The following is a 26,602-nucleotide window of genomic DNA, read 5'->3' on the forward strand; positions in this document are numbered from 1 at the left end:
GACCATCTCTCCAGCCCCTGCCACACAGCATTTTCAAAAACTAACATTTATAAATAATTACCTGTGAATTCATGTTTGTTTAGTTTTGAGTCATGCACACACACCTACACATGCACACACATGCATACACACATTTTAAAGTGAGCAAAACATACTTATAATTCAATTTTATAATTAGTGTATTTATTACCCATGTTCCCATTTAAACTATTAAATTAAAGCTCCTTTAAGAGAAACTCTTAATAGAATGTCTTTCATATAATATAATAGGATAGTATGCTAAAGAACTGGAAATATACAAGAAAACAAAACTATTATTTTGATTACAAACAAAAGTACTAGTGTTTAAGTGTTTCTGAATAGTATTTAAATTTGTTTATTACATATTTATTTATTATGTCTATACAGTATTTTTAATGTTGTATTAAAGTAGTTTTAATCATTGTACACCTAAGTGGTTTATGCGTGTGTGTGTGTGTGTGTGTGTGTGTGTGTGTGTGTGTGTGTATAATTTTTATCATTTACTTTTAAAATTTATTTATTGAGGAAGGGTCTCACTTTGTAGCCTTCATTAGCTGGGTTGGAACTCACAGGGGCTTACCTGCCTCTGCCTCCTGAGTGCTGGGATTGGAAGTGCAAAACCACACCCAGCTCAGAATTTTGGCTTCTGAAACATGTTATGAATCATTTGTTTTGTTGGAGAGATAGTTCAGCGGTTAAGAGCACTGACTGCTCTCTCAGAGGACCTGGGTTCAGTTCCCAGCACCCACATGGCAGCTCACACCTGTCTGTAACTCTAAGATCTGACACCTCACACAGACATACATGTAGGCAAAATACCAATACACATAAAATAAATAAAAATAAGTAATTATCAAAAAAACGTTCATTTATTCCAACAGGCAGAAAAAAATATATAAATAAATGATTTTACTATAATTTTATCAATATTGACTTTTAAATAAAAGTAGTATTTGTTTGTTTTGTTTTTGTTTTTGAGATATATTTATGTAGCCCTAGCTGTCCTGGAACTCACTTTGTAAACCAGGCTGGCCTTGAACTCAAAGAGTTCTGCCTGCCTCTGCTTTCCCAGTTCTGGGATTAAAGTCATGTACCACCACCACCACCACCCATACAAGTGATTTTTTTTTTTTTTTTTTTTGGTTTTTCGAGACAGGGTTTCTCTGTGTAGCTTTGGAGACCAGGCTGGCCTCGAAATCACAGAGATCCGTCTGGCTTTGCCTCCCGAGTGCTGGGATTAAAGGCGTGCACCACCACTGCCTGGCACGTGATATTTTTTTATTGAATTACAAATGATATTTTTTATTGGGTTAATTTAAAATCACTATTTTTTATTATTATTATTATTATTATTATTATTATTATTATTTTGTTACTCTATTTCCTTTTTTTGAGGCCCACGCTGACCTTAAACTCAGTTCCTTTTGCCTCCACTCCTGAGTGCTGGAATTGGAGATGACCTTGACAGATGTTTGCCACCACACATCTCACCCCAACCCTTTCTTCAATTCAAAATGGAATCCAGGGCTTATGTGTGCAAGCAAGCTCCTGCTGAGCTACATCTAGCCCTTGCCTTCCTGTTTGTCATGTTGTTTTGCATTTACTTCAATGTTATTTTTTATTTTTATTTTTTTCAATGTTTATTTTTTTATTTCTGTTTTATAAGGATCATTTACTGCTTTTTATGTTGCTATTTTGAGATGATCTATTTGAATTTTCTTATGTCTGAAACTAATGAAAACTCTTTTCCTCTTGGTAAATAACGTTATTGCAGCATACCTTTATTTTCATGAATTTTTGTGATTAATGACAGCCTGGAACATTGCTTTATATTGTATTATTGTAATGTCTATCTATGGAATATAACTGTAAAATATAAAAGTCTCCACAATATCATCCCAATAAAAGTTGATTACCCGTTTTTTATATTTCTTCAAACTTTTATCCCTGTGTTTAGCCTTCATTTGTTTAGCAAGCATGTTTTATCATGTGCTATTGAAATTTCAAGAGTCATTGTGATTTGATACTTAGCTTTAAAAATGTTTTACACTTATTTGAGATGTGGAGGCAGATCAGGATTTAAACAGGCAACAGCAAGATGGTCCAGCAAGTGAAGATGATTGCTGCCCAGATGACCTGAGTTTAACTCCTAGGACCCATGTGGTGAAAGAGAGACCTGGACTGATTACCCCAAGTTCTTCTCTGATCTCCCCATGTGTGCTATTGCACATTCTCTCTACCCTGAAAAAATAAATGTAATAAAAAAAAAGATTTGAACAAACTTGTTTACTAATATTGATGGGTTAGAGTTAAAAATAATTTCATAAAATTTATTTTAATTTTATTTATCTGTATGAGTGTTTTGCCTGTGTGTTTAGCGTGTGTTTAGTACTCACAGAGGACAAAAGGGGGTGTTGGACCTCTTGGAACTGGAGTTGCAGTTGGTTGTGAGCCTCCATGTGGGTGCTGAGAATTGAATCCAGGTCCTCTGGAAGAGCAGCCAGTGCTTTTAACTGCAGAGCCATCTCTCTAGCCTCTAAAAATACACTTTAATGGCAGACTTTTTGACCATAGCAGAAGATAAATGTAAAATTAGTCATAAAACCTACATGGCCAAGTAAATATACTTCTTAGAGATCAAATTAAAGTTTTAAATGAAGTGCAATATATATTTTTTAGGTAGTAGTCGTCTGATAAGCACATCTTCTTGGCGAGATGGACAAAAGTTAGTAAAGAAGATTCTGGGACCTGCACCCAAGATGGAGCAGAAAGAGCCAAGACCGGCATCGAGTGACCGAAGCGCGCGCGAGAGAGTGGCGAGATTCGGTGAGAGGATGTGGTAAACGTTGTTGCTTGTTGACTGCTTAGAAGGTAAAAGTGTGGGTTGGGGATTTAGCTCAGTGGTAGAGTGCTTGCTTAGCAAGCACAAGGCCCTGGGTTCGATCCTCAGCTTAAAAAAAAAAAAAAGGTAAAAGTATGCTGGCAGATGCTGTAGGACTTTGAGTTACCTTGTTTCTGTGGCTCACAGAAGAGGCAATGCTCTGTTGAGCTCGGGGAGGTCTGTAGAAGCGCCTTCCTCAAGTGTGGCGGCCGTGGTAGCTGTTTGTTCTCAGATTCAGGGCTCTCTTAAATCGGACCCTCAAATTCATCCTTTTTTCTCCTCCCCTCCCCCCTTCCCCTCCTTCCCCTCCCCGTCCTCCCCGTCCCCCTCCTTTTTAAAGTACTCTGACTGCTATTTAAAATCGTTAGGGGTCTGAGGAGATGGTTCGTTGGTTAAAGTACTTGCTCTGCAAGCAAGCATGTGGACCAGAGTTCAGATCCCTCAGATACCCAGGGGCCCGCTGTAATTGCTGCCTCAGAAGGAAGTCCTTAGAGGAGGCTGCTAGCAAGACTGGCGATGTAAGGCGCTCTGGTTAGGACTGAGCGACCCTGCCTCCGGGAATAAGGTGGAAGAGCTGACCTCAGCCCCTGGCTTCTGTGTGCGCACACCCCTCTCCGTGCATACATAGTGGCACACCCAACACACACACAGACACACACACAGACAGACACACACACACACACACACACACACACACGGGAAAGGAAAAAAAAATAGTTATGTTTTCCATAAACACTAACTTTCAGAAATATAAAGTTCCCACAGGCCAGCTTTCTTTTTCAGTAGTGAAATTTGCCTCATTTAATTTGAGTTCCTGGAGTCAGTTAAGCAAAAATGCCATCAACTCTGATTTAATATATTGCAGACAATATATACTTTATATATATATATTTTGTTTCTTTCATCTTGCAAGTGAACTCATGCATGTTCTTAGTCTGACATTAAGCCATGTCAGCCAATAGTAGATGCTGCAATGGTTGTTTGCACACATAATGTATCTACTGTGTTCTGCTATTCACTGGAGAGTCAGAGAGGCTCAGCTCTTAGTCAGCAGGCGAGCATTCCCTAGGAGGTGGACAGTACTTTTTTGTTTGTTTGTTTTTGAGACAGAGTTTCTCTGTGTAGCTTTGCTCCTTTCCTGGAACTCACTTTGTAGACCAGGCTTGCCTCGAACTCACAGAGATCGGCCTGGCTCTGCCTCCCAGTGCTGGGATTAAAGGTGTGTACCACCACCGCCTGGCATGTGGGCAGTGCTTTTAATATCCAGGACTTCACACCGTAGACCACAACCCCTGGCTACCTGAAAGATATGTTTATTCTAATAGAAGGGAATGTTATGTATTTCTTATGCTTCTTACTGAAGTTTTTCCTGTTTTCTAAAAAAAATGGGTAGAATATCAAAATAATCTTTTAAAATATTTTTGAGATTTGTTTTATAGATATTCCTAAGATGTGATATATAGGAGCCCAATTTTAATCTTTATCAACAGGAATCTAAACTTTCAGAAAGTTTTTGATAAACTCATCTAAATATGGTGTCATCTAATTGCAAATGAATCAGTATTGTATAGAAATTTTTAGAAGTAAATGAGTATTTTCCATGTCTGTATTAGTTATGTTTGGTGCAGTTTGACCTGTCTTTTAAAAACATTCATTACTTTATTTGTATGGGTGTTTCCCCTGCTTGTGTACATCACACGTGTGTCTGGTCTTAGAAATGGGTGTCAGACCCCTTGGAGCTGGAGTTGACAGACAGTTGGGAGCTGCCATTATGTGCGCTGAGACTCAAACCCAGGTCTTCTGGAAGAGCAGGAATTTCTCTTAGTCACTGAGCTTTTTCTCTAGCACCAAGTCTGATCTTTTCAACACATTTAAAATTATTACCTTTCTTAAAGAATTCTAAGGAGTTTTCCTGGTTAGATTTTGTTGCTGCTTGGAGGCAAAGTCTTGTGTGACTCAGGCTGGCCTCGAACTTACTACGTATCCAAGGACATTTATCCTTCTGCCTCTGCCTCCCCAGTGTTGGGATTACAGATGCATGTCACCACATCTGGCTTCTCTCTCTCTCTCTCTCTCTCTCTCTCTCTCAATTCAGGTGGTAAAGTATTGATTTTTTTTTTAAATAAAGTTTTTGAAGAGGGAGAAAAAAATTAAATATATATGTGTAAGAGAAATGATAATGTTACCATCCATTATAATATTTGTTTTCTTTACAGAAAAACTGAAAGATGTATTATAAAAATATAGGGAAGAGTATAAATGAAACTCTTACTGATATACAAGGGAGTTTCTTCTTCCAACATTCCTTGGACTATTGTAGGGTATTTGAATCTGAGTTTAAAATAAAGGAAAATTTCTTAGTTTTCTTATTAGTAGAATAAATTCTAGGAATGAATCTGGAGTTTTAAAATAACTAACAGTCTATGCATTGCAGGGGGCCATATTGGAAGAGCAGAATCTGATCCCAAGTTGGATATTTCACATAAACATCTTCCACGAAGCTCAGAACGTTCAAGAAGTAGAGCTCGGTCTGAAAATAATATAGTGAAATCAGCTCCACCCATTCCAGACAATAAACAGGAGGAAAACGATGCCTTAAACAAGGATTTTTTGCCAGTTGAAATTCGTGGCATTCTTGATGATTTACAGCTAGATTCTTCAGCTCAAACTGTGAGGCAGGAGATTGCAGAGTTACAGAATCAGAAGTCATCGGCACCTGTACAAGTGCCTCGGAGTCACAGCCCAGTGAAAAGAAAGCCTGACAGAGTCACAGCTAGTGAGGACCCCCCTGTCATCTCCAAAAAGCGCCACTATGACACAGACGAGGTGCGACAGTACATTGTCAGACAGCAGGAGGAGAGGAGGAGAAAGCAAAGTGAAGAGAAGAAGGCCCAGAAGGAGGCCACCGAGCAGAAGAACAGACGCTTACAGGAGCTCTACCGCAGACAGAGAGAAGTCTTCACTAAAGCAAAAGCTGTGCCTCCTGATCCGACAGCCTCCAGGCGGCTGCAGGAAACATACTCCAAACTGCTACTAGAAAAGACTTTGCTAGAAGAGCCAGCTCATCAGCGTGTTACACAGGAAACACAGGTACTAGCAGTGACGGGAACACCAAGTGGGGTAATTCATGGAGAGGAAAGCTTGCTCGCTGTACAGAACTGTTGAAGAATTACCATCCCTAGCACTTCAGACATGTTCTGGTACTTAGAACAATCAAGACCTTTCATGAAGTTTATTGCATGCAAAGAGTAATAAGAAAATAGAGAAAGTAAGGGCTGAAAAGCTTGCAACATTAGTTACCAGTGTCTCTGGGTTCTGATATTCCTGCCCTGTTTTCATTGTAGTACTGAGCAGATATTCAGTATATGATACACAGCCAAAATTATGTTAATGAAATATTTAATTTTGGGTTCAGTGTTGAAGTGAGGTCATACTCTTGTGCTAATGTTTTTTGTTTATTTGTTTGTTTTTGTTTAGTTTTGGGAGACAAGTTTTCTTTGGGTAGCCCTGGCTGTCCTGGAACTCGCTCTGTAGACCAGGCTGGCCTTAAACTCACAGAGATCCGCCTGCCTCTGCCTCCTGAGTGCTGGGATTAAAGGAGTGCACTACCATTGCCCAGTGCTAATGTATTTAAGACTGGTAACTGAGTGTGTTTCAGGAATTACATACTGTATTAAAAGCTTTACTTATAAGTATCAGTAAATACAACTCCAAGAAGGTTATGTATCTTGTTTTTACTTATCAGATGAAAATAACTGAGGTTTATAATGAATACTGTTTTATCTTAATCATGTTGTTCGTATTAAGTCTTTTAGTTTCTGGCTCATAGTTTCAGGGAATAATCTACCATGGAGGGAAATCAGTGTGGGAGGAGCTTGGAGCAGCTGATCACATGATATTCACAGTCAGAAAGCAGACAGTAATGGACACGTGCTGGAGCTTAGCTTGCTTTCTTCGTTTAATTAGTCAAGGGTTCTAGCCAGGGAATGGTGCCACACACAGTGGGCAGGTCTTCCCAACTCAAGACAATCAAGATAATCCCTCACAGGATTGCCTAGAGGCCCAGGTCCTCAAATCTCTTAAATGGACAGTTATTACTGACCCATCACAGTGTCCTCGTTGGATTTTAGATGAGGTTTGGCTGTTAATTGTATTGGTTGTTTCTGTTTGGTTTTCTGTGTTGCAGGATCCAGCCACAACCTGGTGTAATATAGGTAAACACTGCCACTGAGTTACACCCCACAGCCAAATATAAAGCAATTTTATTTGAGGGAGAAAAAGCCCTTCTTTTATGATCTTGTTTTAAGTTAAAGTGACTTGATAAGTTTCTGATGTGCTACCTGAAGACATCTTTGTGATCAGAATCAGATGAATTTGATGTCCTTTTCTCTTAGGCCAGACCTGGGTATCAGCCCTCTGGAGAATCTGACAAAGAAAACAAAGCACAGGAGCGTCCTCCCAGTGCGTCTTCCAGCAGTGACCTGTCCCTGTCGGAACCGCCACAGCCTCTTGCAAGGTGGGGGAGGGGTGGGGGTGAAAGATGTTTGTTTGTTTTTGAGACAGGGTTTCTCTCTGTAGCTTTGTGCCTGTCCTGGATCTCACACTGTAGCCCAGGCTGGCCTCGAACTCACAGAGATCCGCCTGGCTCTGCCTCCTGAGTGCTGAGATTACAGGCGTGTGCCACTGCCGCCCGGCGAGTTCTTTCTTTTTATGAGAAAGACTTCTTTCAGATTTGGCAAATACCTTGGACTAACGCCTGAAGGTGGTGTGCAGCTGTATTCACTGCGCTCTGCAGGTCAGGGGCAGTGTCGATGCCTTATGCATGTGGTGGCATTCTTGCCTCCTGTGAGCCCAACATTAAGGTTTTTGGATGGATAAATCATAGTGAAAGAGACAGATGGTTCTAGATTATACTTTGTGTATTTTGTATAATAACCATTGAGAGAGAAAAAAGAAAAAGATTTGAAACACTCTGAGAATGCACAAATATAAATCAGATCTCTTCCCAATTTGTAGTTAATACACATGTCCTCTTTCACCCAGAGGACAATAATATTGTTAATATTAAATTGTTTTTTATATTTATTTATTTTATGTGTATGAGTGTTTTGCCTTCATGTATGTACATACACCACATATATTCCTAGTACCATGGAAGTCAGAAGAAAGAAGAGGATCCCTTGAAACTAGAATTACTGATGATTGTGAGTCATTGTGAGTTACTGTATGGGTGCTCCAAACCTGAGTCCTCTACAAAAGCAAGCGGCGCCTTTTTAAAATTTTTTATTTTCAATTACGTGTGTGTGTGTGTGTGTGTGTGTATGTGTGTGTATGTGTGTGTATGTGTGTGTATGTGTATGCATGCCATTGCAGGTTTCTACAGAGATGGTCAGTCTCCTGTGAACTGCCTGATATGGATGTTGAGAATTGAACATGGGGTCCCCTGGAAGAGCAGCCAGTGCTCTTAACCACTGAGCCATCTCTCTAGCCCCCAATGATATTGATGTCATTTATTGTTTCTTAGTTTCTAGGCCTGGAACTAATTGAATCCTTTTAGTAAAAAACATTGTTTGGGTTTTAGTTTGGTTTTGTTTGTTTTGAAGTGCTCAGATGAAGCCCAGTGCCTTGTGCCTTTAGGTAAGTGAGTTAGCACTGAGGCATGTTGGTAGCCCTAAGCACTATTGTTATTACTATTCTACAGAGGAGAGACTTGAAGTCTAGATTTTAATTAAACCTTCTTAAAATCAAAACATTAGTTGTGGAAGTCAGTTTGAACATAGGCAATCTGACTTTATTGTTGTTTTGTTTTCTTTTTTTGAGACAGTGTTTCTCTATAGTCCTGGCTGTCCTGGAACTCCTTTTGTAAACCAGGCTGGCCTTGAACTCAGAGATCTGTTTGCCTCTAGCAACCTGACTTTAAAACTAGGACTTTTAACCAGTTTATGTACTTACTGCTAGTAAGAGAAATATATGATTTATTTAATGATCTAAATGTATTTTAAACCTCAGTCATAATGACCATGTTTCTATTATGACCCCTTTAGTTTAGGTGATGCTGTCCTTGTCATTATTGTCAGAGCTACTGTGCTGGTGTCATGGCTAAATAATGTTCAGAAACAAACCAAACACAAGTTTGTTGTTGCCTTGCATCAGTTCCTCCACTTCCTCCTCTTTTCTTTTCTTCCTTCCATCCTCCCCCTTTAAAATTTTAGATTTTTTTTTTAGTTAAAAATTGTACATTTTCATAGAGTACCATGTGTTATGTGTGTGGGCATGTTTGCCAGGGCACACATGTTGTGGGTGGAAGACACCTTTGTGTAGTCAGTTCCTTCCATCTCTATTTGGGTTCTCTAGGCTTGAATGGCAGAGGCCTTTGCCTGCTGAGCCACTTGGTGGGTCCCAGTATTAAGCAATCTTAAGCATTTCTCTTTTATATATATATTATTTTTAAAGGGTTGGATAGAGGTATTGCTCTAAGGAAGCTTGTCTGCAGAGTTTTAAGTAGCCATTTGAAAAAATAAGGCCTCTTATTTGAAGAAAGCAGTTTGAAAAACAGTACAAGTAGTGAAATACCATTTTTTAATTTATTAATTTATTATGTATCCAGTGTTCTGTCTGCACACATCCCTGCAGGCCAGAAGAGGGCACCAGATCTCATTACAGATGGTTGTGAGCCACCATGTGGTTGCTGGGGATTGAACTCAGGACCTCTGGAAGAGCAAGCAGTACTCTTAACTACTGAGCCATCTCTCCAGCCTCGTGAAATACCATTTTTGTGCAAACACCATAACAAAAACACAACATCCACATGAGATAATGTTAGCAAGGATATAATTGTAAACCAACTACCAAAGATGACAATGGCGTTTTGATTGGTTATTTCTGTACTCTCTCACTCTCAACCCTTTTTGCCTTTTTTCTGGAAGTATTTGTATAGCATTCTTATAACTGGAGCCCCTTCCCCTTTTAAGTGATGCTTTAGACTAGGAATAAAGGTTGGTTGTAGAGTGCTTGCCAGCAGGAGCGAGGCTCTGGACTCAGTTGCTAGCACTGCAAACAAAGGAACACCACCACCACATGGGTTACTGTTTACCTAATATTGTGATTTCTGTTAGCAGGAGAGACTTGGTGGAGCCCACATGGATGCAGCCTGACAGGTTGAGCCCGCGAGCCCACAGCTCTCAAGCACAGCCCCTTGTTGGAGCGGCTGAAAATTTACTCTCCCATCTCTTACATCTCGAGCACAAGGACTATGACTCAGTTTTACCAGCCAAGAAGAGTCAGAATAAGGCTTCAGGACCATTAACTTGTACACCTCAACCATGTCTGACCTCACAAGCTCCTCATCAAGATGCCTTGTTAAAACCTAGTACCAGCCAATATAAGAGTAAACTAGATCGTATTGAAGCCTTGAAAGCGACAGCTGCTTCTCTGTCCAGCAGGATTGAAAGTGAAGCTAAGAAACTAGCCGGGGCCAGCATTAACTGTGGGACAGTGTGGAACCCTGAGTATGATGGGAAGCAGCAGGCACCTCAAGAGAATGGACCCTGGGCTAAAGCTCTCAGTCCGCCTGTGAAAGAGGACATCGAAGATGTTTTCTCTGCCCGGATTCAGAAGATGCTGGGAACCTGTGTATCTCATGCCACTTTTGATGACGATCTGCCTGGCGTAGGCAGTCTTAGTGAGTTTAAAAAGCTTCCTGAGATGATCAGACCCCAGAGTGCCATCTCGAGCTTCAGGATGATGTCTCCTAGTCCTAAGCGAGGAGGGCTGCTGGCACAGTTGTGTAAGAGGCAGACTGACTCCCCTGGCTCTGAGATACAGTCCTGTTCTCAGGAAAGAGCCAAAAGGTCTCTTTGTTCCAGCCTAGACTCAGTCAGTGAAGGGCCTCTTCTTAGTGAAGGGAGTCTCTCTGAGGAAGAAGGAGGCCGAGATGCACGACCCCTTCTGAAGGTAGCAGAAATTTTAAAAGAAAAAGAATTCTGTGCTGGAGAGAGAAACTCTTATGAACCCATCAAAGAGTTTCAGAAGGAAGCTGAGAAATTCTTGCCCCTTTTGGGCCACATAGGTGGTTCACAAAGTAAAGGACCGTGGGAAGAACTGGCGAAGGGAAGTCCACATAGTGTCATTAATATTTTTACCAAGTCATATCAGTTATATGGAAAAGGTGAGAAAATTAGACTTATACTACAGTAAGATAATTATTTCATAATTTTTTCTCTTTTTTAATCCATGGTCTCTCTTAATACTAAAATCTTATAACACAGCTTACTTTTTCTTTGATGAAGTTAATTCCTTCAGATATGTCCTTTTCTATTTTCTTTTTATTATAGGTGAATTCTACCCACCATATAATAACATAACCTTAGAATTCCTAGGTTATAGATTTTCACTCTATAAATGGAGCAAATTATTTGCCAAATGAGTTGATTCCATCTGTCCTCACGCTCTTCTGTTCTTATATGACATTATGTTTCCCTACAGTTAACATCTAGGCACTTTATGGTCTTCTGACAGCTTTCTGTATTATTCCTTCTTTTTGTTTAGCCGCTTTATTTATATTGGTGGTTGTCCTGGGTAGTTTTTGGTTTCAACTTGACACAAACTAGTCACCTGGCCGAGATCAGACTGGCCTGTGGGCGTGTCTGTGGAGCATTGTCTTGTTTTTTTGGTTGATGTAGAAAGGTCCAGCTCCTCGTGGGTGGCACTATCTACCCTATGTGGGTGGGCCTAGGCTGTATTAAAAATTAAAAGTAGCTGAACTTGAACCTGTAAGCAATGGAGCAAGCCAGTAAGCAGCCTTCCTCTGTGGTTCTTGCCTCTGCTCCTGCTTGAGTTCCTCCCAGTTTCCCTCAGTTATAGATTATGACCTGTAAGTATAGGTAAAGTAAATCCTTTCCTCTCCAGGCTGTTTCTGATTATGGTATTTATCACAGCAAGCAAGCAAGGGCAGCTGTCATTTTAAATTCCTTTTGATTCTAATGGTCATCCACTTTCTTTTGATGAAAGCAAAGTACTTAAATCAATATTTTTATTCAGCATTATTTTATTTTATGTATATTGATGGTTTGCCTGAATGTATGTCTTGTGTGTGCCTGGTGCCAGCAGGGCCAGAAGAGAGTGTTGAATTACCTGGAACTGGAGTTACGGATGATAGTGAGCTGCCCTGTGGGTGCTGAGAATGGAACCCAGGTCCTCTGGAAGAGTGTCAGTGTTCTTAACTGCCGAGTCATCACTACAGCTTGACATTCATATTTCTTAATAAGAAATCTTAAATTCTTATATTAGATCTTCATTATGACTTTATAATTATATTGAAATATTTGAAGATGAAATATGTTATTTGGGATTTGCTTCAAAATAACCTGTAGGATCACAGTAGAAGAGAGAACTAGATTGTTTCATTGAAACTAGCTTGCTTTTGTATTGATGGTTGTTAAAGCTAGTAATGGATACAGTAGTTTTATTATGCTTATTTATTTTCAAAATTTTCCTAAACTGAAAAGAAGTGAAGAATCCCAGCACTCAGGAGGCAGGGGCAGGCAGGTCTCTGTGAGTTCCAGGACAGCCATGGCTACACAGGGAAACCCTGTCTTGAAAAAAATAACAACAACAACAACAACAAAAAGCAAGCTGAAAAGATGAACTGTAAAAGCAAATGAAGCTATCCTTTTTTCTGTTAATAACTTCATGCTGGTGAATGTGTTGTTTGTAGTTTTAAATTTAATTTTGTTTTTAACCGTACCACAATGATTTCTTCTGGTAGCATTTGAAGACAGAGGACCATCTCGGCCTTTCAATGCCGCCGCCACCCCACTCAGCAGTATTTCCTATGAAGATGATTTTGTCTCCTCTCCAGGAAGTGGGATGCTGACAGAACAAAAGTCAACTCTCGAATCTCAGTAAGAGTTTGATAGCAAATATAGAATCAAGTTTTGAGTAGAAAAAAGTGTGTAAATGAGGACTCTGGTCATAGTGTAAGTCGTATCTTGCTTGTTGACTGACATACATAAAGGCTGTAGGCTGTAGACCACAGACTCTGGACGTAGACTTCCTGAGCTGTATTTGTGCATAATGGGAAAATAGAACAAATGTTCAGAGAAATAGACGTCTGTCTTTTCTTTTTTGACACTAGAGTCTCATGTAGCCAAGGATGACCCTAAACTCTTGATCCTCCTTCCTCCAGCTCAAAAGTGTGTTGGGGTCAACTGTGTGTGCCACCACACGTGATAAATGGAACATAGAAGACTTAAACAGGACCTAATACAGATTATAAGTCGATCTGTCAATTCCTCACAGGGGATAGCATTGGGAAACAGTCTTGCAACATATTTATATGAGAAGTGTAAAAATTTGTTCTCTGCGTTACTTGAGGAAATCAAGTAGATATTTAACTTTGTGATCCTAAGTAATTTTTTTTAAATCAAGAAAACATCTAAAACTTTGATATACACTCAACAGCTAAGCTTTGAAAAGATAGATTATAACTAACAATTGATGATTATTGGGCCCTTAATGTGCAAGACACTGAAACGATGCAGGGACTTTGCCTATATAGCTCGTTTTTAGAATAGCCTGATTTGGGAAATAATATTCTTAGAATACCTGTTTTAGAGAGGAAACAGAAGAACAGAGGTTAAATTGTACAAAATCACAATTTGTTCCCCAAATTTTATTACCATATAAATTTATAATTCTTCCTATCCAGTATCTTTTTTATGTTTCATAAAGTGTAGCCCCCCCAAAATTATTAAATAATCTTATAAAAATTAGTCCTACTAATTTTCTACTAGCTGGAGTAGTAGAAATGAATAATCATAAAAGTATAGCAAGAAAATTATAGTTTAAAGTTTGAACCCAATGGGACTGGACAGATTTCTAAGCGGTTAAGAGCATTGACTGCTCTTCCAGGAATCCCAAGTTGTTCCTAGCACCCACATGATGGCTCACAACCATCTGCAGTAGGATCTGACTCCCTCTTCTGGTGTGCATGAAAACAGCACACATATTCATAAATAAATAAGTTTTTAGAAAAAAATTTTATTTGAACCCAAATAAAAGATTAGAATTTTAAGTTAAGGTTTTTAAGGATTTAATTGTGGTGAGATTAATATCATCAATCAATATGATTTGATGCATTTTACTGTTAAAGTAGAATATATTAAATTATTTTTCTCTAAGCATATCAGAGGAAAAACAAATATGCTGTCTAAAAGTATAAATTTGAGTAGAAATTGAGGCCACATTTGTAAGCAAGTGTTACAGCTCTGGAGGGAAAGGTATCTTGACTTGTCGGGAAGCCAGGTGATACCTGAAGCTGGGGTGTGGTGGGAGATGGTCTCCCTGCAGGATAAAGCAGTCCTGCTCCTCTCCTAGGAGAGAGCCACTACAGCTGAGCTTTGACGGACCCTCCTTAAGGGGCTTCCCATCAGAGCTCTGCTTCTTCTCTCTGGCCCAAGAGGTTGCTGCTTCGGCTTCACTCTGCCAAATGTAGCAATCTCCTCCACTCCAAAGAAAGTTGTTAGTTTTTCCTGTTCCGCCTTGCTCGGCACCCATCCCCCCTTGCTAGATATCTCAGCAAGGTTCTTAATGTTGTGCACTGGTGGAATGAAGATCTTCACCAAAGACTCTTTTGAGAAAGATTTACTTGCTAAGGAGATGACTGATTTGCTGGGGTGGGAAAGCACAGCCAACAGCAGAACATGCAGAGGGGCTTCTTAGGGGCAGAGTTTCTCCAGGGAGAAGGTTTTTCGAAGTTCAGGTATTGGTTGGTTTTCCTGCTCAGGGATTGGTTAGTTTCATTGATGGGTCAGAGATGGCTTTGATTTCGGGACCGAACTGTGTTTCTTTCACTGGTCCTTTTTAGCTTTTTGGCTTTAATTTTAGGGCCAGGGCATATTTCTTTCACTGGTTCTGATTCTAGGGACAAAGTGTTTCTTTGGCACTGGTTTCAGAGTCAGGGCATGTTTCTTTGGTTCTGGTTTCAGGGCTAAAGTGTTTCTTTAACTGGCTCTGGTCTCAGATCCAGAGTGGGTTTTCTCATTAGCTCTGGTTTCAGGGCCAGGGTGGACTTACATAGCTCAGTTGGCCTTGAACTCCTGGTCCTTCGAACTTCTGTCTCCATGTCCTTAGTTTTCAGGGTTTCTGTGGATCAAACCCAGGCCGACATGTGCTAGACAGATATTGCCAACTGAGCTACATATTCAGGCCTGGAACATTACTTTATTTGGTTTCACGTCATTAAACAACTCATCTGAAATTTTTCTGAGTAGTAAATTGAGCCACAGAGAACCTTTTAAAATTGATAAAAGGATCAGATAATTACACTATTTGCTGGGCATGTCTGCCACTGTTTAATTTGTGTAGCTTTGTTACATGTTTGTTGTTGCTTTTTCATCCTAAGAGGGTAAGCTTTGCTTGTGGTGTCTGCTCGGGATATTCAGAGCTCCTTTGAAATAGAGTTTGTGACCTTCGATTTATAGTTTTGTCTTTAACTCTGTTGCTTTCTCCTTGACAGAATTGTTAGTAGCAACTTAGGCATCCAGGAGGACCATTCCAGCAGAAAGTCTGTCTATGATCTTTCCTCTGTGGATGCTACCTCTCAGCATTCCTCAGGGGCACAGTCTACTGTATCATCTCGTTCATCTGCTTCGAAAGGAAAGAAAGGGAAAAAGGAAAAGATAGAATGTAAGTAGAATTCTGCTTGATGACTTTTTCTCTTCTCGGTGGTTTTGTGGTAATGACCTAAAGTTATGGTTTGGTTCTATAAGTAGTAGACAAATTTATTTATGATAATGTAACTAGCTTTCACATTTGTAATTATAATATCTTTTGTCAAAATTTTAAAAATATTTTGTATTTTTTAATTTTGTACTTTTTTTCATTTTTGGATTAATTTTGTATTCTTTTAATACAAATGAAATATATAATTAGAAGTTTAAGAATTACAGATACTCATTTAAGAAATATAAATCAGGGCCAGCAAAATATGGAGATGGCTTAGTGGGCAAAAGTACCTGTTGTACAATCCTGACACATGAGTTTGATCCCTGGAACCCATAGAAAGGTGAACAGAGAGGACACAGGGTTGTCCTCTGACTTCTGTATATGAACTGTGGCATTCTTGTATGTGTGCACATTCTCTCTCTCTCTCTCTCTCTCTCACACACACACACACACACACACACACACACTAATAAATAAAATGAAAGTAAAAAGGCAGGATGGTGGTGGTGCACACCTTTAATCCCAGCACTCGGAAGGCAGAGGCAGGCGGATCTTTGTGAGTTCGAGGCCAGCCTGGTCTCCAAAGCGAGTTCAAGGAAAGGCGCAAAGCTACAGCGAAACCCTGTCTCAGAAAAAAAAAAAAAAAAAAAAAAGTAAAAAAGAATTACAAGTCATGCTTAATCCTTCTGTTGAGAGGTGACTACTGTAATTTTTGATGACTTTTTCCAATCTATACATGAAGTCACACATACCTTTATTTTAAAAACAAATGCAAATAATAATGCTTTGCAACTGTGTTCAAACAAACAAACAGATAACTTGGTAGTATATCATGTACATTTCTGAGCATCATCAAATATGGTCCACATCAGTAAAGCAGACAAGAGTTCCTATGGTGATTTTGAAGAACATGAGAAATTACAAAGTCTCTTGAGGTTTGACAGTGAGTACAGCAAGCCAGCTGGCCCGTGAGCTTCTGAGGATTCTCTTCTTCCATCTCACTGTTTACATGCTGGGATTACAGACATATGCTAGTATGCTTGGTTTTACTTGGGTTCTGGGGACCCCAACTTGGGTCTTCATGGTTAGGCAGCAAGCCCTTTACCCAGTGAGCGATCTCTTCAGCCCCATATTTGTTCTATAGACCTTTAAATAGGGAGAGAAATATAATGATCATGCAAAAGCCTCTTAAGCTCACAAAATGGTTTCAAGCTTGTGAGCAATTTTCCTTTCTTTTATAAATTTTTTTTTCTAATTGAAAAGATAAACTGTCTTTATTTAGTTAAAAAATGTGAGGTAGAATAGAAATCCAAGAAGAAACTTACTGGTCAGTATAGGAAACTATATTTGAAAAATTTTTAATTGCCTATAATTTCTATGTGTAAAGATGACCACTGCTAACATTTCATTGTGGTAAAATAATATACTCAGCTGGGTGTGTTGGGGCATGCTTTTAATCCTAGCACTCCTGAGGCAGAGGTAAATGGATCTTTGTGAGTTCAGGGCCATCCTGGTTTGTATAGTGTGTTCCAGGACAGCTAGGGCTACATAGACTCTGTCTCAGAAAAAACACAATAATAATAATACACACTAACATCAAGCTGAGGAAGTGACTCAGTTGGTAGAGTATGTGTCTTTGCCTAAAATATACAAAGCCCTGGGTTTGATCTCCACAATACATAATATGTCATGTGATGGTGAATTCCTGTAATCCCAGAACTCAAGAGGTAGAGACAGGAAGATCAGAAGTTCAAGGTCTTCCTCAGCTATATAGTGAGACAGAAGACAGCAGGGCTACACAAGTGTTGGGCACCAGCCCAACTATCCAACAGTCCTTGAAGAGAGTATTGAGGATTTAGAGATAGTAGAGCCATATAAGAGAAATGACAGACACACAGGATAGCATGGGGGGGGGGCGCTCTAGGTCAATACCACAGTTGCCTTGAGTTTATTCCTCATGGGCTTTTTGTACACCAGCAAGGGGAAGACAAAATACCTCCTTAAGCAAAGCATCCCATTACCTAGCTTTGAGGAGCAGGACATCTGGCAACCATGCCCTTGGCCAAACATCCTGCCATATAACCTTGGAGAGCAACGTAAATGCTGATTCTGTGACCTTGAGTCAAAATGGAGACAAACCACAAGTTGGAATCTTTGTGGGCACCCACACACAAGATACCATCTTGAAACAAAAAATAAAGCAAAACAGTCCTTTAAATCATTTTCAGGCAATATAGTTCAGTGACATTAAGTCTACATTTGTATTATTGCAAACATCACCACTACACATCCACTCTTCCCTCTCCAGCCATTGATAGCCTCTGCTTCTATAAATCTGACTAATCTACGTACTTCAGATAAGTAGAGTAACTGACTCTGGAATTACAGCCATGTACTGTAGCACCCATTTTCTTAAATGGAGGCAGAAAACTACTTTGAACTACTTTGTTTTAGATATGGAAAATAAGTTTTAAAGATAAACTAATTTTTAAATACTCTAATCTGTGCTTTCATTACTGAAAAAATTTTGTCAGCTGTCTCAGTAAGTCTAATGTTGGAAATTTGCTCACTAAAACTTACTTTCCAGGGTTGGATTCATTCACTGGAAATGCTCAGAGCTCACTCATTGATGAGGAGAAAATACAGTCTGACTCAGAACGTGGTTCCCATCAAGGAAAGAAACTTGGGACTGGCAGCAACCTTGCTGTTAGAGACTATGAACAGATGCTGGACACTGAGAACACTTTGGAAGAACTTTCTGGGCATTCTGTGAGGTAAAACAGTATGTATATTCTTTATGCTGCAGTTGGAATATCACTGAAGTTACAATATTGACATTTGGTAAATTTCAGCATGGCATTTCACTGTTCATGTTGAGCTAGTATAAGTTGTTTACTTTCTGAAGGATGTTGTAACCTTGTTCATCTCTGTAGACTTTGTTTTAACATGTGGTCATTTCTCATTGCAACCGTTAAAACATCTCCAGTAATTGTTTGCCTCAAGCACAAGCCATTTTTTATCTTGAAGTCAGTGTCATGAAAATGACACTCTTACACTGTCATGAATTTGTATAACTGTTTAGAGTTGTGTGTGTGTGTGTGTGTGTGTGTGTGTGTGTGAGAGAGAGAGAGAGAGAGAGAGAGAGAGAGAGAGAGAGAGAGAGAGCGAGCGAGAGCGAGAGCGAGCAGGCATTTGTGGTTTACTGCCTAAGCATGGAGGGGAGAGGACAGTTTTCAAAGGAGTCAGTAGTTCTCTCCTCCCTCCTTGTTGAGGCAGCCTCTCTTGTTTCTGCCATGCTGTTTCTGTTATAACTTTGAACTCCAGGTTAGCTAGCCCTGGAGATTCTAAGTGACTCTCTTGTCTCTGCCTCTCATCCCACTATAGGGGTGGTGTGCCACTGCATCTGCCTCTCATCCCACTGTAGAGGTGGTATGCCACTGCATCCAGCTTTTTTGCTTTTTAAAGATGTAGGCTAAGAGATTGAATTCAAGATAGTCGGCTTGTGTGGAAAGCAATTTTGACCTATATTGCTGTCTCGATGGCCCTCAGCCTTTTTTCTCCACCACATACATTTAGCCTATTGCTTACAAATAAGCTTTAGTCATTAGCTTTCTGTGCAGTTACTGTTTGTTACATTTGTCTACATGATATCTCTGCATTGTTTTGATCATTTTGAAAATCAAGTCTTGGCTGGGTGGTAGTAGAATATGCCTTTATTCCCAGCACTTGGGAGGTAGAGGCACACAGATCTCTGTGAGTTTGAGACCAGCCTCGTCTACATAATGAGTTCCCAGACAGCTAGGGCTACTCAGAGAAACTCTGCCTAGAAAAACAAAAACAAAAATCAAATCTAGGGCTTGTGAGTTGTCTTAGCAGGTAAAGCCTGCTGCCAAGCCTGAGGATCTGAGTTCAGTCCTCAGGTCCATCGTGGTAGAAGGGGACAGCTGACTTTCACAGTTGTGCTTTGACCTGTACATAAGTGTGGACCAGGCCTTTTCTTTGTGCCACCAACAAGCTCCCAGATCAAGATACAGAGACTTCCTATTAGTTATGAATGCTCGGCCATATCCTACTTCTTGTTTAATGTTCCTCTTTATCTGTGTTGTTGCCTCGGGGCTTTTTGCCTTTCCTTCCATCTGCATGTCCTACTTTCACTGCTTCTTGTGGCTGGAGGGAGGCCGCCTGGCTTCTGTCCTCAGGCATGCTGCTCTTTCTCCTTCATTCTCTCCTCCTCCTTCCCTGTTTTCTTCTTCGCCTACATTTCTCCCCTACTCATTCTCTCTGCTCACCAGCCCCTCCTATCCCTCTCCTGCCTAGCTATTGGCCATTCAGCTTTTTATTAGGCTAATAAGGTGATTTAGGCAGGCAAGTTGAAACAAATGCAACACATCTTTAAGTAATTAAACAAATTCAGCATAAATAAATATGTAACACATCTTTACATCATTAACAAAGGCAGCAGAAACAAATGTAACATACTTTTTTTCTTTTCTTTTTTTTTTGAGCTGAGGATCGAACCCAGGGCTTTGCACTTGCTAGGCAAGTGCTCTACCACTGAACTAAATCCCCAACCCGTAATATACTTTTACACAGTTAAAGTAATATTCCACAGCATAAACAAATGTAACACATCTTTGCCCAGTTAAAATAATATTCCACAACATAAGAGTGTGTGCATGTGCATGCACACATGCATACAAATAAACATAATAAAAATAAAAGAAATAAAAACAAAAATCTATGGCTTTGAAGACACAAATTGATCTTATTTTTCTAAAAGAAGCTTTTGCTTTTTCTGTTACATGTAGGTGAGCATTTTTAATGTTTTCATGTTGTATTATCAACACCATCATTGGCTATATTTAAAATTAAATTTTAATTGCTTTGTCACCAAATTCAGGGTTCATAAACGCTTACTCTTCTGTAAAAGATGCTGATAGTTTAGTTTGACAAAATCTATAAAGTTAAACATTTCTAGAATATGAAATCCATGTAAGCTTAATAAGTACTCCATACTGTAGCATGTATGTGATTCTTCCTCTGTGTATCCACAGTGGATAAAATCATTTGAACTGTGTTGAAGAGGAGTACAGTAACAACAACAACAACAACAACAACAAACCTTTTAACTTATTTAAAAACGCTGAAAACTTATCTTCTTGAAATATGGTAGTCTAAGGGAATCTTCTCTGCAAGGCAAATATAATTCATCTTATAAAAACATACAGTGAGTCATAGAGTCCTTATGTTTGATGTTGTAAAATTTAAAATGAGAGTTCCTTTTAGGTACTGTAAATAGAGTTGACTGTAGTCTCCTTCTATACACTGTTCTGCTTTCCATGGTTCATTTGTGGTCACCTGTCATTGTAAAATATTACATGGGAAGTTGTAGAAATAAGTGACTTCTCTCTTTAATACTATTCTGAATAATCACATACCATCCAGGCCCATCTTCCATGAGAGTCATCCCTTCCTTTGTCCAGTGTTGTTATGTTTGAGTTCATTTAAACCTCATTTTGGTTAGTAATGGGTTCCAATCTGAAGGGTAGTAATTTTGCTAATTTGTATATGCTACAGAGACTTTATAAAGTGCTTCCTTTAAGTGAAAGGTAAATGTTTTGACATCAGAAGGAAAGGAAAGGATTGTAGGCTGAAGTTATGAAGATCTACAGTGAATAAATCTTCTTCACTGAGACAGGAGTGGGGGTGGGGGGTGGGGGACACGGGACGGGATGGTAAAAGAAAGTCACATTCGCTTTACTGCACGGCTCAGACTGGAAAGCTTGCAGCCACAGTGGGTGCCAAGTGCCAAGTTAAGGTGGCAAAGTTAGGCTGGAGAGATGGCTCAGTGGATAGGATCACTTAGTAGTGCTCTCCAGAGGATCTGGCTTTGGGTCTCAGCACCTATGTGGTAGCTCTCAACCACCTGTAACTCCAGTTCTGGGGAATCCAGTGCCGGCTTTTGACCTCCTCAGGCTTCTGCAGAGATCATGCAGAGACAAGCACTCAGGCACACACACAGAAAATAATTTTTTTTAATACACAGAAAAGGTATTAAATGTGTGTGTAGACAGTGTGTATTAGGCTTTGGTACTGCCTAAGGTTTCAGGTATCCATTGGAAGTCTTGGAACATAACCCCATGTGTATGGAGAGGCACTACTGTTATGTGCTCTAAGTCCTTAGTTAAAGACCTTTATAAGCCAGTAAATGCTTCTCAAAACTACTTTTATTCAAATACTCAAGCCAGGCATAATTTTTGCCTTTGAAAGCCATCACTTTTTTTTTTCAGAAGCTAAAAGCAAACTTATTTTAGTATATTAGAAATATGTTAATTGTGCTAAATACTTTATAGAGTGTTTTTTAATTTATTCAATAAACAAATGATCAGTGCAAGGTAACATGAATGATAGGTTTTCTTGTGTTGAATTAAATGCCTTAAGAGTTGTTATAATCAGTTATGTGAGGTTACTTAAGAAAAAGCTCAGAAAGTGTTACAGTATTAAAAATTAGGAGCCAGGCATTGGTGGCACATGCCTTTAATCCCAGCGCTTGGGAGGCAGAAGCAGGTGGATCTCTGAGTTCAAGGCCAGCCTGGTCTGAAGAGTGAGTTCCAGGACAGCTAGGACTGTTATACAGAGAAACCCTGTCTCGAAAAACCAAAACCAAAAGGGGGGGGTGGTATTTATAGGTAAACATATATTAAGTATTTGGAAGTGACAATATGAAAATAATTTTTTGTGATCTTTGGTTTAACAGGAAATGATGAAAGAATCATGGCTCTTGAAAAAAATTGAACACAAAATGATATTTATTTGAGATGTGTTTTAATATTTGTTTATATTGTTTTTACATATAGTTATATTTCTATTGGTATCTAATAGCTATCTTAGATTTTGCTTCATAATGCAATGAGTGAATTGTGATATATGTGATTTGTTAAGTACTAGTTTAGTCAATAACCTACTTTACTATTTTATTTGGAGTGGGTTTTACCTAGCTTGTTCAACACTGTATCTAGCAACTAGAGAAGTATTCATGCACATCCAGTCAGAGCAGTGACTATGTTGAGTGAATGCCTACATCATAACTAGTAAAGCTAAATAATGTTGGTAAAGAAAAATGTCTGTTATTCTTATTGTTTGACTATTTCTTGGAGTAGTTTCTCTAATGTCTGTATGCAAAAAAATTGTAGTGACTCATCAGACAAGGGAAGATCTCAGAAGACTCCAACCTCTCCCCTATCTCCAAGTTCGCAGAAATTGTTACAGTTTGACCTCCCCGGGACTTCTTTAGAAAGGTCTAAGTCCTCAGCTATTGTTCCTCCAACTACAGCTGGAATTAAGCCCGCTGCAGCTTTCACTGATGGGAACAAAACAGAGATGGCTTCAACACCAGGCAAGTAGATCCATGCAGGTGAAAGTTTAAAAGTAAAAGGTTGGAGTGTAGCTCGGCTGGTAGAGTACTGGCCTAGCCTGTGTTAGGCTCTGAGTTTGAACCCTGACACCACATAAATTAGATGTGGTGCTTACCTCTAATCTCAGCATTTGGGAGGTAGAAGCAGATGTTGAAGGTCATCCTAGGCCACCTAGTGAGCAAGAAGGGTAGGTAGCCTGGGTTACACGAAACCATATTTCAAAAGAGAAGAAGAAAATACCAAGAACAACCCCAAATTAAGAAAATAAAATACTGTTTACTTTTTTCCCCTGGAAATTCCTTTTTTTCCCCAAATAAGTGATAGGGAAATATTATTTCAAGTTTATGTAATTACTTTTTGAAGTATTAAGAAAAAATTGTGCAGTGAATTAAGTATTTAAAAGCATAAGAAATTCAAGTGTTCACTTTTTCCCGTGTTGCCAGCCTTAGTCAAAACTCATCTCCAAAACAATATATTCCATCTGTTTGTAGACATGTAATATGTCTGTTTGCATATATACACACTCCAAAGAAGGAAAAAGTAACTGTAAAAATGCAATCTATTAATAAGTCACTGTCTTTAGTTCAAGGGAAAGGTAGATTTGTTACATGCTCATAAAATGAGAACTTATGTTGTCACTCATACGAACCTTTTGATTTAACAATTCTTCTGACCCCCAGGTTCTAAGCGTTTTTCTCCTGCTGGCCTTCAGCATCGTATGGCCGCAGAACTCAGTTACCTGAGTGCCATTGAGGAGTCAGTGCGTCAGTTGTCAGATGTGGAGCGAGTTAGAGGCATTTCACTTGCTCAGCAGGAGAGTGTATCTCTGGCTCAGATCATAAAGGTATTAGTTGAATTTTTTTCTTAACTTTTTTTTTTCCTGTGGTTTCATCTTTTCTTTGTGTTTAGAAGTACCGTTAATGTGTTTTATTTGTTTGAAGAAAATAAACTTTCAGGCCAGGGATGATGGTGTATGTCTTTAATCCCAGTGCTGGGAAGGCAGAGGCAAGAACGAGTCTCTCTGTAAATTCAAGGCCAGCCTGGTCTATAGAGTGAGTTCCAGGAAAACCAGGGCTACACAGAGAAACTGTTTCAAAACAAATCAAAACACAAAACCAAGAAAGGAAGAAAAAGAAAAGAAATTTCAAACTTCCAAGTAGAATACAAATAGTCTGTACAGTACCTATAAATCTCCTCCCACCCCGTCAAAAAAAACCTACCACACAGATTACTAAAAAGAAGCCTGAAGCTGATTTGTTGGGCATACCTGCAATCTTAGCATTTGGGAAGCTGAGTCAGGAGGGTCAGGAGCTTAGGATCAACTGGCACTGTATAACCAGACCCTTCCTCAAAGACCAAACTGAAAGAGAATTGAAACTAGAGTATTGGGTAGCAGGACACTAGTGTGATTGTTCTTTTTCACGTCCTTCAGTTTTCATGTTTTATGCTCTGTTTTGATGACTGAAAATTAAACAATCATCTTCTGTTTTTCTTTCCTGATAGAAATGACTTGGTTTGTCTGTGTTGTTGTTGTTGTTGTTGATAGTAGTGATCTTTTATTGTTGTTTTATTACTATTTTAAAATCATTTGCTTATTGTGTGAGTGAGCTTGAGGCGGTCAAAGGACAACTTTTGGAAGTCACTCTACCATGTTGGTCTTGGGGATTGAACTCAGGCTGTCAGGCTTGACAGTAAGCTTTACTTGTGTGATCTTGCTGCCCTAACTTTGTTTGATTTTTTTTTGATGCTTTATTTCAACCAACCAAACAAACCATTTCTGAGATCCAGATGTTTTATATAACAAGGATAGTGTGGACCGTGACTTAGCAAGTAAAATCCGGAAGTTAACCGATGTTCTCTCTGGAAGCTCTAGGGCACCATTTGTATTTTATTTAGGTATTATTTACATTCACTAAAATGTGTGGAGTTTAGGAGTGTAGTTTTGATTCTTCCATCTAATAGTAGAAAACTTCTATTGTCTCAGGAAATGGATCCATGGTCATTTTCAGTTCTCAGAGGCAGTAATCATTCTGTTTTCTTTTGCTAATGTTTATTTTCATCTCTTCCAGAACTTAATATATGTGTTTATTTCTCTCTGTTGTATTTATTTTATTCAATATAAATCTAAGACTTATCCATGACATTGTATTTTTACCTAGTAATAATCCAATGATCAGTAAGTAGGTCCTAACTTGCTCATCCATTTTCATGTTGATTGATATACAACATGCTTTTATCTTTCTTGTGTAAATACCAAGGATTATTATTGCTTGGGTCAGGTATAAGCATCTGAAACTTGGTGAAAAACTCCCATATTGTTTTCTAAGATTGTTTAATATTTAATAATTGGCCTTATTGCAGTGGGAAGACCACACTGACCTTGGATGTGGAATAAACATCCAGTCTGTCACCCTTAACAAAGTAGAACAGTCCCTCTTTCTGTTTCACAAGGGCATTTTGACAAAAGCTAGGGACTTTCTACTCAGAGTCACTGGATAACTATTGTTCCTTAGTCCAGGTGGGCAGGAATCCGATTTCCCTTTAAAATATTGAACAGGTCTACACACACATTCATACCCACATATACACAGTTGGTTTTATTCTTTTGTACTATTTTCAGGCTATGTTATAATTTTGGAAATCCCAAATCTGTTCATAGCATTCTATAACTTCATGTACAGCTAACCACCTATAGAGAACCATGCTATTTAGTACTATTCCAGAAGAGAGGGAACATAGATGTACTTAGAGCCAACATTGGATGGAATGATGGTGCCAGAAAGCATCCTGTTAAAAAGGAGACTGTCACAGAGGCAACATTTTAAATGAAATTGATCTTTTAGAGGCAACATCAAAATGATGGGAAATGAAGCTTTATCTTTAGTTTTATATATATATATATATATATATATATATATATATATATATATATATATAAAAACTTTAAAAAAAATCCTTCAAAGAGTTAGATGCTATAGTTTTTGCTTTTGGTATTCATTCTTACTTAATCTTGCGCATCTTGGAAAATTTCTGTATTTCTATAGTGACACGTGGTAAATGGGCTCCAAATCCTGATAGTGAATAATAAAGTGTCTGGTGACTGGAGTTTACTACCTCTAGTTTAGTAAAGTCGTTTTAGGCTCTAGTTGTTTGTACTGGAACAGCATTGTGAGTCTAGTATGGTGGCTCACTTTTGCAGTGCTAGCTGCGCAGTAAGCCGAGGCAGAGTGCCTGATAGTTCAGGCCAGCTTGATCCAGAAAGGATGTGTTTGAAGAAGAAAGAAAGGAGGGAAGATAGGAAACAAAGGAATGCATTCACTGGAGCCACTATATCAAACAGTTGAGTGCTGCAGGATTCATATTTTATCACTTTAATTTAAAGGCACAACAGCAGCGCCATGAAAGAGATTTGGCCTTATTGAAGCTAAAAGCTGAACAAGAAGCTCTGGAGTGCCAGAGACAGTTAGAAGAAACCCGGAACAAAACAGCTCAGGTAATTTATTTTGTGCAGGTATTAATTTTTTAAACCTAAAATTTTGTATTTAGAAACTTCACTGTA

The 26,602-nt window shown here is 39.0% G+C and overlaps 1 protein-coding gene across 1 annotated transcript in view; it reads left to right on the plus strand.

Annotated features, from left to right (window-relative positions):
• Positions 1 to 26,602, plus strand: part of Cep350 (centrosomal protein 350) — a 143,785-nt gene that overhangs the window by 40,153 nt on the left and 77,030 nt on the right. The window contains 10 exon segments of the mRNA XM_036201773.1: positions 2,701 to 2,847; positions 5,337 to 5,992; positions 7,297 to 7,418; positions 10,021 to 11,069; positions 12,669 to 12,804; positions 15,420 to 15,589; positions 18,216 to 18,402; positions 22,822 to 23,024; positions 23,724 to 23,887; positions 26,426 to 26,536. Of these exon segments, the coding sequence (XP_036057666.1) occupies positions 2,701 to 2,847; positions 5,337 to 5,992; positions 7,297 to 7,418; positions 10,021 to 11,069; positions 12,669 to 12,804; positions 15,420 to 15,589; positions 18,216 to 18,402; positions 22,822 to 23,024; positions 23,724 to 23,887; positions 26,426 to 26,536 (2,945 nt within the window).

Source organism: Onychomys torridus, chromosome 11, assembly GCF_903995425.1.
Source record: "Onychomys torridus chromosome 11, mOncTor1.1, whole genome shotgun sequence".
Taxonomy (NCBI): Eukaryota; Metazoa; Chordata; class Mammalia; order Rodentia; family Cricetidae; genus Onychomys; species Onychomys torridus.